This window comes from Erpetoichthys calabaricus, chromosome 5, assembly GCF_900747795.2.
Source record: "Erpetoichthys calabaricus chromosome 5, fErpCal1.3, whole genome shotgun sequence".
Lineage (NCBI taxonomy): Eukaryota > Metazoa > Chordata > Cladistia > Polypteriformes > Polypteridae > Erpetoichthys > Erpetoichthys calabaricus.
In genome coordinates this window covers 145,104,721-145,119,870 of record NC_041398.2, presented here as the reverse complement: position 1 = coordinate 145,119,870, position 15,150 = coordinate 145,104,721, and the positions used below count along the sequence as shown (strand labels likewise).

Here is a 15,150-nt window from a genome sequence, read left to right as displayed (position 1 = left end):
AAGTACAGTATGGTTCATTCTATACAGATTTTTATTTATTTATTTATTTTGAATTACATAATTAAAAATGGCAACTGTGACATTTACTAGCATGGAAAAATGTCAGATCTTTCTTGTGCAGTTACTAGCCTTTCTTAATAAACAAAAATATGCTGCATATCACAACCAGAAAAGCAAAGAACAAAAAGGTTAATACATAGGTGAACCAGCTTCTGCCTGTGAGTCTCTCTTCATATTAAACAAAGTGATATGGCATGTAATAATTTGATGTCATCAGAAAACTATGCCACTCACCTTTTTCATCTGGAAATTACAAAGGTGTAATTCCATTTAGCTGAGCATGCTTTAAGAATATCATAGTTTTTATAAAGGCTTACTTCCCTTTCATCCTGTGCAGTGCTGGTAGAAATATAACAAGATCCAGCTTCATAAATTATTTGTAAAGATAAGCCTGCCTTGTTTTTAGTCTTTTGTTCTGTCTCCTGAATGTTGGCTGTTCAAGCATGTTTGATATAATAGTTTAGATTGTTTTTTCTTTCCCTTTCACTGTTAGAACAGAAACATAAAGAAAAGAAAACACTTGTACACCTACTTTGATCTCATTAGAACAACCAACATAAGGAATCTGACTATCCTCAACTGTCTTATCTGGTAAGCATTCCTGGGATTTTTATTTTTTTAGCTAAATGTGGATAATTGATTAATGCTGCTCATTTGCCTATTAGGGATGAACAGGGTCTCTGGGAGATTCCTTAAAGGTCCACAAAAGTGCATGTTAAAGAAAGCATAAGCATATTTTGTACAGTATGTGGATATTACATGTCAATGACTATATGAAGATTTCTCTTTCTGAAATTTTTTGACGTTATTTAATGAACACAAATTTCTATATATTACTGTTTTATCAAAGCACAATGGAAACCATGAACACTGTTATTGTTATCGTAAGTTCTCTGCATGTTCAGAGTCTGACTCTAGGTGTACTCTGCTGGTCTATTTCTTGTGTCCAGGTAGATGCAGATACAGTGGAACCTCGGTTCAAGACCATAATTCGTTCCAAAACTCTGGTCGTAAACCGAGTTGATCGTGAACCGAAGCAATTTCCCCCATAGGATTATATGTAAATACAATTAATCCGTTCCAGACCGTACAAACTGTATGTAAATATATATATATTTTAGTTTTTAAGCACAAATATAGTTAATTATACCATAGAATGCACAGCGTAATAGTAAACTAAATGTAAAAACATTGAATAACACTGAGAAAACCTTGAACAACAGAGAAAACTAACACTGCAATAGTTCGCGCTATAGTGCTAGGAACCGCTCACTAAAAACACTTTTTTTTTAATGAGTTTTAAGCACAGGGGAAAAAATGAACATTTGAAAAATCCGTAATTTAATAAACCACCAAGAAAAGTAACATTGCAACAATGCAGGCTACGAACCGATCACTGTAAACAGAACTGAAAACAAAAACAAGCCTTCTCTACCTTATGCGTCCCTCGCTCTCTCACGCGCGCCTGCTCTTTTGCGAGCCTGGAGCACCTCTGTGTGTGTCTCTCTGTCGCGCTCCTGTGTGTGCGCACCTCTCTCGCGCGCTCCTGTGTGTGCATCTGTTTCTCTCTCATGCTCGTGTGTGTGTGTGTGTGTGTGCGTGTGCGCGGCTCTCTCTGTCTCGCGCGGCCTGTGTGTGTGCCTCTGTCTCTCGTGCTGCCTCTCACTCACGCTGTGTGCGTGTGTGTGTGTTTCGCGCGCTCTCTCTTGCTCACTGCACAGGAAATGCACAGGGAGAGACTGAACATGTACAAACCGAAAGGGAACCTGGCTTGTTCGTATACCAAGTGTGTGGTCGTGAACCGAGGCAAAAGTTTGGCGAACTTTTTGGTCGTAAACCGATTTGTACATGTACTGAGATGTTCGTGAATCGAGGTTCCACTGTACTCAAAAATACCTCAAATGTCTCCTCTTGATCTGCAGGAGCAGGCAGTGATACTCCACAAGTTTCCCAAGCTGATCAGATTTTCACTCAGTTATGGAAAGTGTACCCAAAAACCCTATAAAGGATATCTTTTTTTTTTTTTTTTGAACTCCTATACCAGTGATTTCACTACCCAAAGATTGTGACCATAGGTGCTAAAGCGAATGCAAATTGACTGGTAAATTGTACACATTGTCTGAAGACTTGGCTTCCTCCACCTCACAACTGTCTAGTATAAAATCTTCAATACTGCTGTTGCTGTACTTGTTAAGAGACACATGAGGTATTCAAAAACTTCTATAGAAGCAGACCCTGCACTCTTCCACAGAGAGCAGGCAGGCTTTTTTTTTTTTGCAGGCTTTTTTTTTGCTGTTAGGGTCATAGCTTTTGTTTTGTAGGCATTTCATACTGTGAATTGATCAGCTCTGCATTGGACATGAAAGTTAGATGAAGGCAAGAGAAAAACATTCTACAAATATTTTTTAGATATGCATTTATGTCTCATGGCTGCAGCTGCATCATCAGAGATAAGTATTTTTCACAAAATCTATAATTGCGTTACTGCCCACACGGGATCAGGAAGACTTGCAGCTCCCCCTGGCGGTGGCCACAGAACCCAACAGGAATGAGCTTCGAAGTCCCATGCCTGTGGCCCCAATGCAACCTAGGGGGGCTGCCACCAAGTGTTCCGGGGGATGTAGCGTGAATCCCATCGCTGCTCCCCCGGATCTAGTGTCAAAGGGGCATTCCAGCTGGGCATGGTCCTGAGTTTTTTCCTTTAATTAATAAAAAGACACGAGATACATGATCAAAGAGAAACACAAACATAAGCAGAAAGAAAATCAAGTTGCACTGTCTAACTAGGCATAGCTGTACAGAGTCAAATATCTTTCTAGCATGTGTAGTGGCTTGCCCACCACAAAATGTGGAAATGGGATGTCTTTCTTTTGTCCATGTATGTGTGAGGTGCTTTGAATTGTATAGGGTAAATAATATATCATTGTTTGGAACACATGCATTTCATGTGTGTTCCGTGTCTACAACAATCTATGTAAATGTAGGATGACGAGAAATGTGAGGCAAGAAATGTTGAACACATAACTAAAACAGAAACTTTTTTCATGTTCTGCTAACAATTGGCAAAATGCTGACGTGAAGTGTATAATGTCTGAAGGCTTTAAAAAAGTATAGCAAAAAAAGTGTGCTTTTATTCAAGAATATAACCAAAGAAAAAGAAATTATTCAGTTTACATGTTGCTGTCAATGAGTAAAAACCGCAGCTCAAATATCAATTGACAGAAAGTCAACTGTCTGCTTGGCTGGTGTAGAGGTAAGTACTGCTGCCATTTAAGCAAAAGGTTGCGGGTTTCCTTGTTTTGAGTAGTGAGCTGCCATTATTATTTATTATTATTGTTATAATAAAAACATACATTTGATTTGAGATTGTCTACATACAGTCAGTAGTCACATGATGACCCTCTGGGATTAAGTCTGGGAATCCCCAATAGTTTGTTCAATTCATTCATGACCATCTACAAAACAAGACTGATAGATATACTTTTTGTCTCAAGGGCAAAGTAGAACTTAACAGAAGCTCTAGATAGAGAAATATATAAATAATAAAACCAATAGCAGTCGCCTAAACACAAATAAGAATTTCTGGCTTGGATACTGATGGTAACATATATAAAGCCACAGTGATGATGATTCTCCATTGGAAAATATGCACCTACTGTAGCTTAAAAGAAACTTAAAATAAATTTACATTTATTTAAGTCTAAGCTGGAATTGAATCCATCTAGGATATGCATGGCATAGTTTTTTTCTGTAGTGTGCCTAGAGGTGTAGACTTGAATCACAGTCCAGTCAGTGTTTGAATACAATCTAGACATTCTTCTCATGCCTATGGAGAGTTTTTTTTTTTGGTAATGTGGTTTCAAGATGTGCAGGTTGGTTTGACAGATAACTATAAAGTAGCCAAGTTTGGGTGAATGTGGGTAAGTATTAAGTGCAATGTCTTGGTATTAAGCTCCCATCTCTTTTTCCAGTCACTGCTGATCTCTGCCTCTGAATTGAATAAATGGTTTAGAAAATATGAGTAGCAAGAGTCACTAAAACTTCATTCAATACTGCAACTGAAGATTACCCATTATAAAAATGTCAGTCAGTCAGTCATTATCCATCCATCCATCCATCCATCCATTTTCCAACCTGCTATATCCTAACACAGGGTCACTGGGGGGTCTGCTGGAGCCAATCCCAGCCAACACTGGGCACAAGGCAGGAACAAATCCCAGGCAGGGTGCCAGCCCACCACAGGACACACACACACAACAAGCACACACTAGGGGGACAATTTAGGACCGGCAATACAACTAACCTGCATGTCTTTGGACTGTGGGAGGAAACCAGAGCACCCGGAGGAAACCCACGCAGACACGGGGAGAACATGGAAACTCCACGCAGGGAGGACCCGGGAAGCGAACCCAGGTTTCCTTGCTGCGAGGCAGCAGCGCTACCAATGCGCTGCCATTATAAAAATGTAATAATTGAAAATCTTTCAAATTAAAGGAAAACATATAATGGGGATGGGTGTAATTTGAGTAGGAATGAACAAAAAACAGTAAAATATGGTTTTTACTCTCTCCGACAAAAGTCTGACCTTTAATGACATTACCACGCAATTTAATCTTGTGTTTTTATTTGCAGGATGATGATAACCATTGGCTACTTTGGCATTTCATTGAACACATCAAACATGAGCGGTGATCCATACATCAACTGCTTCATTTCAGCTGTTACAGAAGTTGTGGCTTACACAGCTGCCTGGGTGATTTTGAGATATGTTTCCCGTCGCATTGCCTTATCACTCCCTCTGCTACTTTCAGGAAGCATGCTATTGCTCATACAGTTTATTCCCGATGGTATGTACATTTTCTGTTGAAAACCAGAGCCCTTTCACTCCTTTTGTGGGTCCAAAAATAATTTTGTCAAATAAGGCATTCTGAGTACTTTACAATGTAATGGAGCTGCTCCAGCTGACTGTAATAAAACAGTAAATGATTTACACATTTAACTCTTGAAACAATAGATTAAGATTGTTACACATGAATCCAAATGCCCATGGCAAAAGGGGAACATAATCCCCCAGCTACTAAAATACTCATTCTTGGCACGTTCAGAGATGGCAGCATCATTATGTTAAAACATGACACCCTTTGAAAATATTTTTTGTGCTTTAAATAACTCACTTTCTGAGGTACATTTTCTGAGTTTTGAATCCTGTACATTCAGAATGTATTATTTTGTGGTCTTTAATTATTCTGAGCTATTTTAAATTTTATTATTGCTATGATTTGCTTAAACTGTGGAGCCATTTTGTTTCTGGTTGGTAGCCATCATTTTATATTTCTGTTGTCAAGGATGCATTAGTCTGTTCTTAGAAGCAAGTCCCTAGAGGTCACGACCTGTGATGTCACATTTACAATCCTGTATAATATAAGCTGGTGCCTCAGTAGTCATTCATCAAAAGTTTTGGCTGAAAGTTCAAAATTTCTCTATTGTGCTATTGTTCTTGATTGTACTCCTTCCCAAATTTACCGCTTGTACCACCTTGACTATGATTGTAGTTCAACAATGTGGTTTAACATCTTATTTCCTTGACCTCCTGGTTTTGACCCGTTTCTCGTTTACGATTTCGTCTTGTGACCTTTTTATCAAAATTGTTTCATGCTTGTTTTCATCCATCCATCCATTATCCAACCCGCTATATCCTAACTACAGGGTCACGGGGGTCTGCTGGAGCCAATCCCAGCCAACACAGGGTGCAAGACAGGAAACAAACCCCGGGCAGGGCGCCAGCCCATTGCAGGGCACACACACCCCCACACACCAAGCACACACTAGGAACAATTTAGAATCGCCAATGTACCTAACCTGCATGTCTTTGGACTGTGGGAGGAAACCGGAGTACCCGGAGGAAACCCATGCAGACACTGGGAGAACATGCAAACTCCACGCAGGGAAGACCCGGGAAGCGAACCTGGGTCTTGGCATAACACATTAACATTAACTGATCTTTATGATGTGCAGATTCCAAATGGATTTATTCATTCTGAATTGGGTCTGGTTTGGTTCCTCCATGAAGCATTGAGTGCCACAAAGCTATGACACTCAATTGACAACCTTCATGAACGCTTGTCCCCTGTGGAATGCCACAGAGCTAGGACACACGATCGATGACCGGGAATGAGTAGTCCCCAATGAGGAAGTGAGTGCTGTTAAGCACCACCACTCAATTGTCTATCAAGGAGAGAAATCTTCAGTGAAGCTCTGGGGTTCTGGGCAGATGCTACATGGCAGTTTCAATAATATGCTGTGTACCCCTTCCCCCCTTTTTTTTTCCCCACAAGATGAAAATTCTACACCAGGGGCTATATTTCTAAAACTTGCACAAAAAAAATATACATGCTTCAAATAGGTGTATGCCCCTTTCCATGCAAATGTCGAAATTTATATTAAAAAAATTATTTACTGCAAATCTGACCCCTTCGCAAGCAGTATTTTGAAAAAACTGGGAAATGACAACACACTTGATCATGCAAGAAAATGCAGCCAAACCAGGTGGCATATATAAACTGACAAAAAAAAAAAAAAAACAACAAAGTTCTTCAGAGCAAGTATGCACCACTGTCTTGATTAAAAGGGAACTACAGTAGAGTCTGTACGTCCTATTCATCAGTTTTGAGGTTTAACATATTTGTCACCTCAGCGCACATTATAATAAAGGCCTAGTGATATGATGCATGCATATAATTCATAATTTAGTTGGTTTAGTTGCAAATCCCCACTTGATCAGTGTGTCCCCAAAATATCTCATTATGTATATGCAAATATTACAAAATCTGAAAATATATGAATTCCGAAATAAAATTTGGCATTTCAGACTAGGGACACTCAAGCTGTAGTTGGAAATCATCTACAAGCATAAATCATGTGTATCTATAATTTGAAATTTCTAGAACCTACCATTAATGAACAATGCCTTAGCTGTTAATATATGTTAATCACAAAGGGCAGGTGTTGACCAGAAGTATCCTTGTATGTTGTACATATCCTTTTTAACATTTTATTGTTTTTAGACTGTTAATACAGTATAATCCATCAGTCTAAGTACAGTTAAATATTACATATTCTATTCAACAATCTCATTCAGTTCTCCAAGCCTGCTTATAAAAGATAAAGTAGAAAATATTGTATTGTAATGTAGTCAGTCTGCAAAGCTAGGTGACTATAAAGGTTTTCAACATTTGAGTATTTTCACTCATTACTATAGAACCAGTAACGGCACACTGCATAACGTGCAGTGAATACACTTGACTTGAGTATTCCTAGTTTTCATGCTTTCTCTGCACGTTTAGCATTCATTTGCTCAGAGGTTGATGTGTTTGCTGGTCCCTGAGCAGCTCTTCTTTTCTCCAACCTAGCGGCCCGCTTCTTCTCTTTTTCCGTCGGCATCTTTTCGTGTTGAATCTGATTAAGTCAGTGTTTGTGTTGCAATTACTTAGTACATTTTCCTTAATTTTTCACTTGAGCTGGCACTTAAGTCTTCAATCTGCCTCAAGAATAATTTAAAATACGAAGTGGTAGGGGAAGTGACAGCGAAGGTGGTAGGGATGAGAACGGTGCCCGTATGCATGAGCCGCACGGCCGTCCTGCTGCGTGCTGCCGAGAGTTGATTCTACAATAAAATAAAATTAAAATTTAAAAAGAAGAATAAGCTTGGAGGTCAATCATCACCCCGAAAGCGGATAGTAGAGCCACAGGTGATTTAAAATCCTGGACCGACAAACAAACAGCCACGGTAGTGTATTTATATATAAAGATTCCACTGAAATATACAATAAATGAAAGCTGCAGTATACTGAAAAATGTTAGAATGTTCCTTCAAATTTTTAATAATTTTAAGTAATGCAAGTTGTCCCACTTCCTGTTCAATTTTATGCAGGTTAGGCTTGTTCCATCCATTCATTCATCTGTTTTCTAAACCTGGTAATCAAAATATTGAAGGCAACTTGTGTAGTATAGGTTATTATAGTGAAGCGCTCATTAAGTAATTGTCTTCCATCCGGAATTGTGCCAGATAGAATGAGAATATGTGATCATCCTGGTACCGTCCTATAGGTGAGAGAAATTTCAGTCCAATAAGGTTTAAGTAGGCAATGTAGTGATACATGTGGCCAAGGATCTTCAGTACTTTTTTGACAAAAAAGGGTTAAAAATCAAAATATATTGTTCAATTAGACTGTTAAGATAAATGTACCATTTGCAATGTAAAATGCAACAGCAAATTGGACCAAATCTCGTTCAGACCGAGAAGGAAGTGTATTCAGTCTAAGGTTGACTTTCATTTATTTTGACAAACTCTAATAATATTCTTAGTGTTTCAGAGTTGTGTAGGGTCATATTATTGTAGAAGCCCTTGGTATACTTTAGTGTAGATATTTTCTTTGAGTGTTAATCGTAAAAATAGCACCCCTGTTTTTGGCAAGCCACTGTGGCTGGCTAGCATCAAATGAAGAGTGCTAAAGGCAAGACCGTTCAAGAGGCTTCAGGACTGTGTGTCATAGGTGGTGGTCAGCATTACAAGGTGATTTGATGCAACAGTCCTATTTCCTTTTCACTTCAACCTTTACACTACCAATTTTAAGCAAAACTCCAGTTTATATGAAAGACTGAGTTTAGGGTGTAGAGGTTGGCCTGAGATAAGCCTACATATTGTGAGAAGAGATGGGGATAGTTCAGTATTGTAAACACCTTGGGATCAGTCTTAGCAGTAGGGAGGTTTGACTGTATGACAAATCCTTGCTGTCCAAAAAAAACAAAAAAAACGGAGCAGGTTCATCTTTGACGACAATACTATATTGCAGCGTGGTCTGTTGGGGGAGTAATACAATCTCAGGAGATCTCAGATACCTAAATAAACTGATCAAGACGTACAGCTATTTTAAATGACTTAACCGTGAGTCGCTGTCAGAAAAGCTGATGATAATGGGAAAGTTAGAAGCCATAATGATTAATGGTGCGGATCTTCTCTGTAAAGTGTTGTCCTCTTTGATCTTTAACCACCAGGTTATGTTGTGCTAAGTGGAGTAATGCTGTCTGTTTTATGTGTTTTTTTATTTTTATTTTGTATTTATTTATTTTTGCCTATAGCCATCAGCCTTTGTGTGGATTTTCCCACCCTTACAAATGGGCCATTTTTTCTATAGATGTTATACATTAAAAATACACAGGGGTAAATTATATGAATAGTTCTAGGGCTTCCATTGGTTTATTGGTTACTTTTGTTTTTACAATTTCGAATTATGTCTGTGTTGCTGCTGAGGCAGGACAATTTCTACTCGGAGGGTCAACAGACTACTGTTTATCTATGTAGCTACCTCTTTCCTTTTCTTATTTCATTAGTCTTTCTCCTCTGCTTTACAAAGTAATTTTTATTTCTGTTTTATATAAGATCCAGCTGAAAATAATGCTTTAGTACACTATGATTGCTTTAGCAGATAACAAAATTGCATTCCTTTTTTTTTTTTTTTTTTTTTTTTTTTTTTTTCTTTCTAAGCTTTGCATTCTGGGGTTAAGGTAAGCTTTCTTTTTCTTCTTGCAAGCTGTGTCTATGTGACATCACAGACTCGGTTGGGAGTTAGCGCTGGGAAGATACAGACAAAAAAAATATCTTGATACAGTTTGGCAGAATGGTGATACATGATATATATCCAGATATTTTTATGAAGCAAGGAAAGTTTTAAGTTGTAAGCCAAAGTCATACAAGATGTCACAAGAATCTATTTATCAAAATTAAAGGTTGAAATACACAAGAAAGGAATATATATTTAACTATACACCCACATACACTAGGGGCTTCTGCCCCCCTGCTTGCTTTGTTCGCCAACCCCTGGGTGGGTGCTACGCGCTAGCCACTTCGTGGATCTGCTGCTCGCATATGGGGAAGTGGATGTACAATTTAAACAGATTATTTTCATGGGAATTGTTACATATGCATTAATAGACCTGACTGTTTTACATTATAGCGAGTAATTTAACCATAGTAAAAAAAATAGTAAAACGTAATAAATTGAAAGAAAATTACGTTTCATGCTGCGTTAGAGGTATTCATGGCATTATACGTTTTCATTCTGTTTGGCTTTGAAATTAACACACAAACTTTGTAAACTTTCACTTATTTACTGTAAAACTTTAGTAAAAACAATATTTGAAATTAACTTTTCGTCAATTTGCATTGAATTATGATTTCTTGTTTGGACTTCCATTGTGACAACGCAACGTATAACTGCCCATGAGTGAATAGCTTTTATTTCTCTCTAATAAATAAACCAACTTTTTCAAATGTTTGTCCCTGTGATTTGTTAATTGTCCTAGCAAAAGCTATTCCAACGGGAAACTGTAAACATTTTAATACGAATGGCATATGAAAATCTCCTTTGGTGTCTAATGTTATCTGTGAAAGATGTACTACATTACCTTTCTGTCAGCTGTTAAAATTTTACATGTCAGAAATGTTGGATCAATTTTGAATACAACTATTCTTGTCCTATTGCATAGCCCATCACTCAGACATAAATTATGTAATAACATTACGATGCATCCTTCTTTCAGCAGTAATTCGGCCGATGGAAGACCAGACAGTGTTAACGGTTGTAGATATTCTAAGGGATACTGTAAGTTGATGTTTTCATCTCCCGCACCATCATCACCAACTGTTTCAGCAGTTTCTATTGATATGCATTTAACCAATTTGCCTTGTAGCTGATCGTCAGTTTATTTGACTTCATCATTTCTCTGTGCTAGGATTGCTCATGTACTCATTTCTTCTGTTGATAACACTTCGGGATGAAATTCTTAAATAAGATTTTGACGTAATAAGTCTTCTTTTATTGGGAACTTAAAGTGAGTAAAATTTATAAGAGCTGAGAGTGCAGGAACTGTGTCTGACAAAAGCATTCACATGAATAAGAGGTGAGAGGACCGTGGGCGTGATTGAAAATGGTTGAGAAGAGGGCGGGACTGTATGTATGTGTGTGTGTATATGACCACAGAGGCAACACCACTCTTAACTTCACAAAATTCTGATAAGGTTCCTTGCACATAACCCATTGCTTCCAGTGTCTTAGCCAATTTTCATCCATCTACACACTACACCCTGAGCTTCAGCCTCTTTAAATTTGATGCCCAAACTTTCATGTAGATCTTTGTGAAAGTTGAGATAAATAATATATGCACGACTCTGATCCTTTAGTTGCTTCATCCTAGAATTCCAGCATGTTAGTGCAACACAGCTGCCTTTGTCTGAACCCATTCTGACTGCTCAGTACAACACCTGTTTTTGCTATATGTTGCTCAGTCCTGTCCTTAATTTCTTCCAATTCACATTCTTCCAAAGCACATTCAGCTTACAGATATGTAGTTAGTTAGATTTGACTGATCACCCTTTTTATATAATGAGATATACTCACTAACTTATTTAAGCACTTGAGGATAAATATCTGGTCCTGGGGCCTCATGTATAAATGGTGCGTACGCACAGAAATGTTGCATACGAGTGTTTCCACGCTCAAATTGCGATGTATAAAACCTAAACTTGGCGTAAAGCCACACACGTTTCCACGGTACCTCATACCCTTGCGTCCGCAATTTCTCCGCTTGGTTTTGCAGACTGCCGGCACCCAGCGTCAAAGCAGTGCTACTGTTCCTGTGTGGTCACCCCTTCTTTCTTAGATCCACATTCCTGACGCGGCTTTATAAATACACCGAAACTAACTGCATATTGTTTATTAGTGTAATGCATCTGATTGTAATTAACCTGCAGCAATATAATGGTCCAGGGAATAGCCATAGTATTCCAAATACCATAACTGCTTTAGCGTTGTTACTCTCAATGCATCTTCTTCTTTCAGCTGCTCCCGTTAAGGGTTGCCACAGCAGATCATCTTTTTCCATATTACTCTCACTGCACCACTCGGAGTATTTATATCACTGTATCTGAGTGGGGAATCACAGAAGCAGCTGATTGGAAAGAAAATTATCGGTATACAGCATGAAGCAGATGCTGCTTGAGCCACGGCAAAACGTTTCAGAGACTTTCCTGTACGGACTTCGCGGTTTAGAAAAAGTTTCATCCCAAGAACTACAAACACACTCAATCAGTCCATCAAGTGCTGTACTACAGTTATAATATTGCACAACCTGCGCCACTTTATAAAGCGCGTATTTACATATGATGATGATATCATTTTTAAGATGAAATGCAGCAAAAAATGTTGATTTATATTATACAGATAAAACTGTAACTTCATTTTAAATAATCTGTATTGTTAATAATTAAACATGTGAGGACACGATGCCGCAGCGCTAGCTAGTTCACGGATAGCTCCTGCCTTGTGCTGTATTATTGGTGGTGCTGACGTGACACTAGAAGGATAGATGGATAGAATAATTAAACATGTACAACGAAGATATTTCAATGTTCCTTAAAAGTTTTGAAGAATCGGTGTTCTAAGCTTACAAATGGCTTCACGTCTATTACAGAGCTGATTGTGTGGCGATTGGGTATTTGGAGAAAGAAAAGTAAGGACAGGAATTGGAGGTTAGTACGTTTGAAAGAGACAGAACTTCTGTAATTATTTCATTAAAGGTCGCGCATGACGCAGCAAGCCTCTTGCGTGAGACATGAACAAGCACTGTGCCACCATGTTCCCATGTTTAATAACAATGCTTTCATTCCTATCATCATGAAAAAGATATCATGTATCCATCTCAGTATTTTAATTATTCAGAGAGCTGTAATATCACAAATGTAATGGATTATGTGTCCTGTCGGAGAAAGAGAAAACCCGTTTAAGAAGCAGGTAGTGATTCACACACAGAGCACATAGAAGATCAAATACAGAACAAAGCATTTAACATGCTACTTTAGTTACGATGGGATTTCAGAAACTAGTAAATTAAATGATTTTAAGATGAAGTTTATGATGTTCTACTTTAATGGCAAAATAAACTACGTGATTAAAGTGGAAATTTCGAGATTAAAGTTGACATTTCGTGCTTTTTCCCCCACTGTGTGCCTGTTTTTTTTTGTCTGTACCCTAATAAGCTTTCATATGACACTCAGATGGTGGGCTACGACTCGCCTTTTCACGGCGACTTTGATATGTGACTTCTTTTTTATTTCAGGCACTGTGTGACTTTGTGAACTTGAGCTTTCGAGTTTCTCCGACACTCTGTCACTTGATCAACTTCCTTTTGTTGATTATACCACTGTTTAAACCAACAAATAGTACGTTGTTCCTTTGCCTCCACTTGGTATTCGCTGAAATTCTTATATTTTCCCCCGTGCCTTTCCCATTGTCTTTTCATAGAAGGCTATTTATATTGATTTTGCATATTCAAAGAGGCGTAATTCTGGGAGGAGTTGGGGCGGGACAGAAGGCGCGTGCATGTGCGTTACTTTTCACGCTGATCGGGATTTATGTAGTGGAAGAATGTGGAAGTTTGCGTACGTACAGATTCCTGCATCTGGATTTTTCTGTGCGTATGCACATTCCCGCTTTTGTGCTTACGCCATGTTATAGTGTGAGTTCTACGCACGCGTTATACATGAGGCCCCTGGTGATTAGATTCATTTCAGCCTATTTAATCTGAGCAGTATTTTTTCCCTCTACAAATCGCTCAGTAGATCTCTAGTAGTCCCTGTTACTGCTAGGAGGTTATCCACTTCCTCCCATGTAAAGACTTCTGAAAAATGCAAATTTAGAGCATCTGTTATCTCATTGTATATTTTAATTATCCTTTACCATTCCAGTTACACTTCACCTTCCCTTTGTTTGATTTTTTTTTTTTCCTCTGCTGAAATATTTAGAAGAACCTGTTTGGGTCATCTTTTACCTCATATGCAATATTTCTTTCTAGCTGCCTTTTAGCTTCCCTGATATCCTTTTTAATGGTTGCCCTATATGCTCTGATACGCTCTTATGATTCATATTTGAGTTACCAGTCTTGCATACCTTAGAGTTGTTTTTTCCATTGTAGCCTTTTTTATCTCCTTACTTACCCACTGTGGAGTTTCCTGCTAATTCCAAATTTTGTGATATACATTTCCTACATTATATTTAAAACATTTTTAAAATGTTTCCATTGCCTCTTGACTGTCACCATACTTAAAAGCTTATCCCATTTTATCTCTTTTAGACTTTGCCATATCTGTTCAAAATTTGCCCCAGCAAAGTTAAACTTAACAGTTTTAGTCTTTGCATCCGCACTCTGCCAAAACATTAAAAATTGTATTATGTTATGATCACTTGATCCTCAAGGTTCAATCACCTATACACCCTCAATTCAATCTTTGTTATTACAAAATGCTAAATTTAGAAGGACTTCTGCCTGCATTGGTGCTTTAACATACTGTGTTAAAAAACAGCCACTGACTATTTATTTTTGTTATTTACCCAGGTTTCTGTAATTACTGTAATGCAGTATTATAATTACTAGGGGGCTTTGCTCGCCAACCCCTGGTCTTGGGTAACCCACAATAGATTTGAAAGAGATTATTGTCTGTCTTGGTAATTGTTACATATGTATCATGTTCACCGTCACAACATCTGTAGGTCTATGTAATATATGTAAATGACAATAGCAGTTTAATTGTTATGTTATGTAAGTATAGAATGTCTTTGAGTTTGCGCAGATCTATGTATGAGATATATTGGAGTGTAAAGATGTAGATGACGCACAAAGGATATCTTCATACACCACATTTGTAGTAAAGATGGCGTGTTGTCCTTGAATGAGTTTTCCTTGGAATGGAGTTATTATAATCTTGACGTTAACGTCACATGCATGCTGAACTCTTGAGAAGGCTACATAAAGTTGTCCATGTCTAAGTACAAGCTCAGAGAGGTAAAGGCCGACTCTGTCCATGGTCTGTCCTTGGGATTTGTTGATTAGGTATACGTTGTTTACTGTTAGTAATATGGATAATTGCACTCACTGTTAAAATGACCTATTTCCGTTAGTTGAACTCTTTCGTTTCTGAGCCGTGGCTCCTACGCTTGCGGTGCATAGGCGCATGCGCCTTCCGTACTATCTCGTGTT

At 38.2% G+C, this 15,150-nt stretch overlaps 2 protein-coding genes across 5 annotated transcripts in view; both read left to right on the top strand.

Annotated features, from left to right (window-relative positions):
- The window catches only part of trappc11 (trafficking protein particle complex subunit 11), a 973,608-nt gene that overhangs the window by 406,692 nt on the left and 551,766 nt on the right, over nucleotides 1–15,150 (top strand). The gene's annotated exons all lie outside the window — the stretch shown is intronic.
- LOC114652800 (solute carrier family 22 member 4-like) overlaps nucleotides 1–15,150 on the top strand; it is a 137,682-nt gene that overhangs the window by 53,037 nt on the left and 69,495 nt on the right. For both annotated transcript variants that reach the window (XM_051928444.1, XM_051928443.1), the window contains exons 6-7: nucleotides 554–651; nucleotides 4,693–4,907. In XM_051928444.1, the coding sequence (XP_051784404.1) occupies nucleotides 554–651; nucleotides 4,693–4,907 (313 nt within the window). The remainder of the gene's footprint in view (nucleotides 1–553; nucleotides 652–4,692; nucleotides 4,908–15,150) is intronic.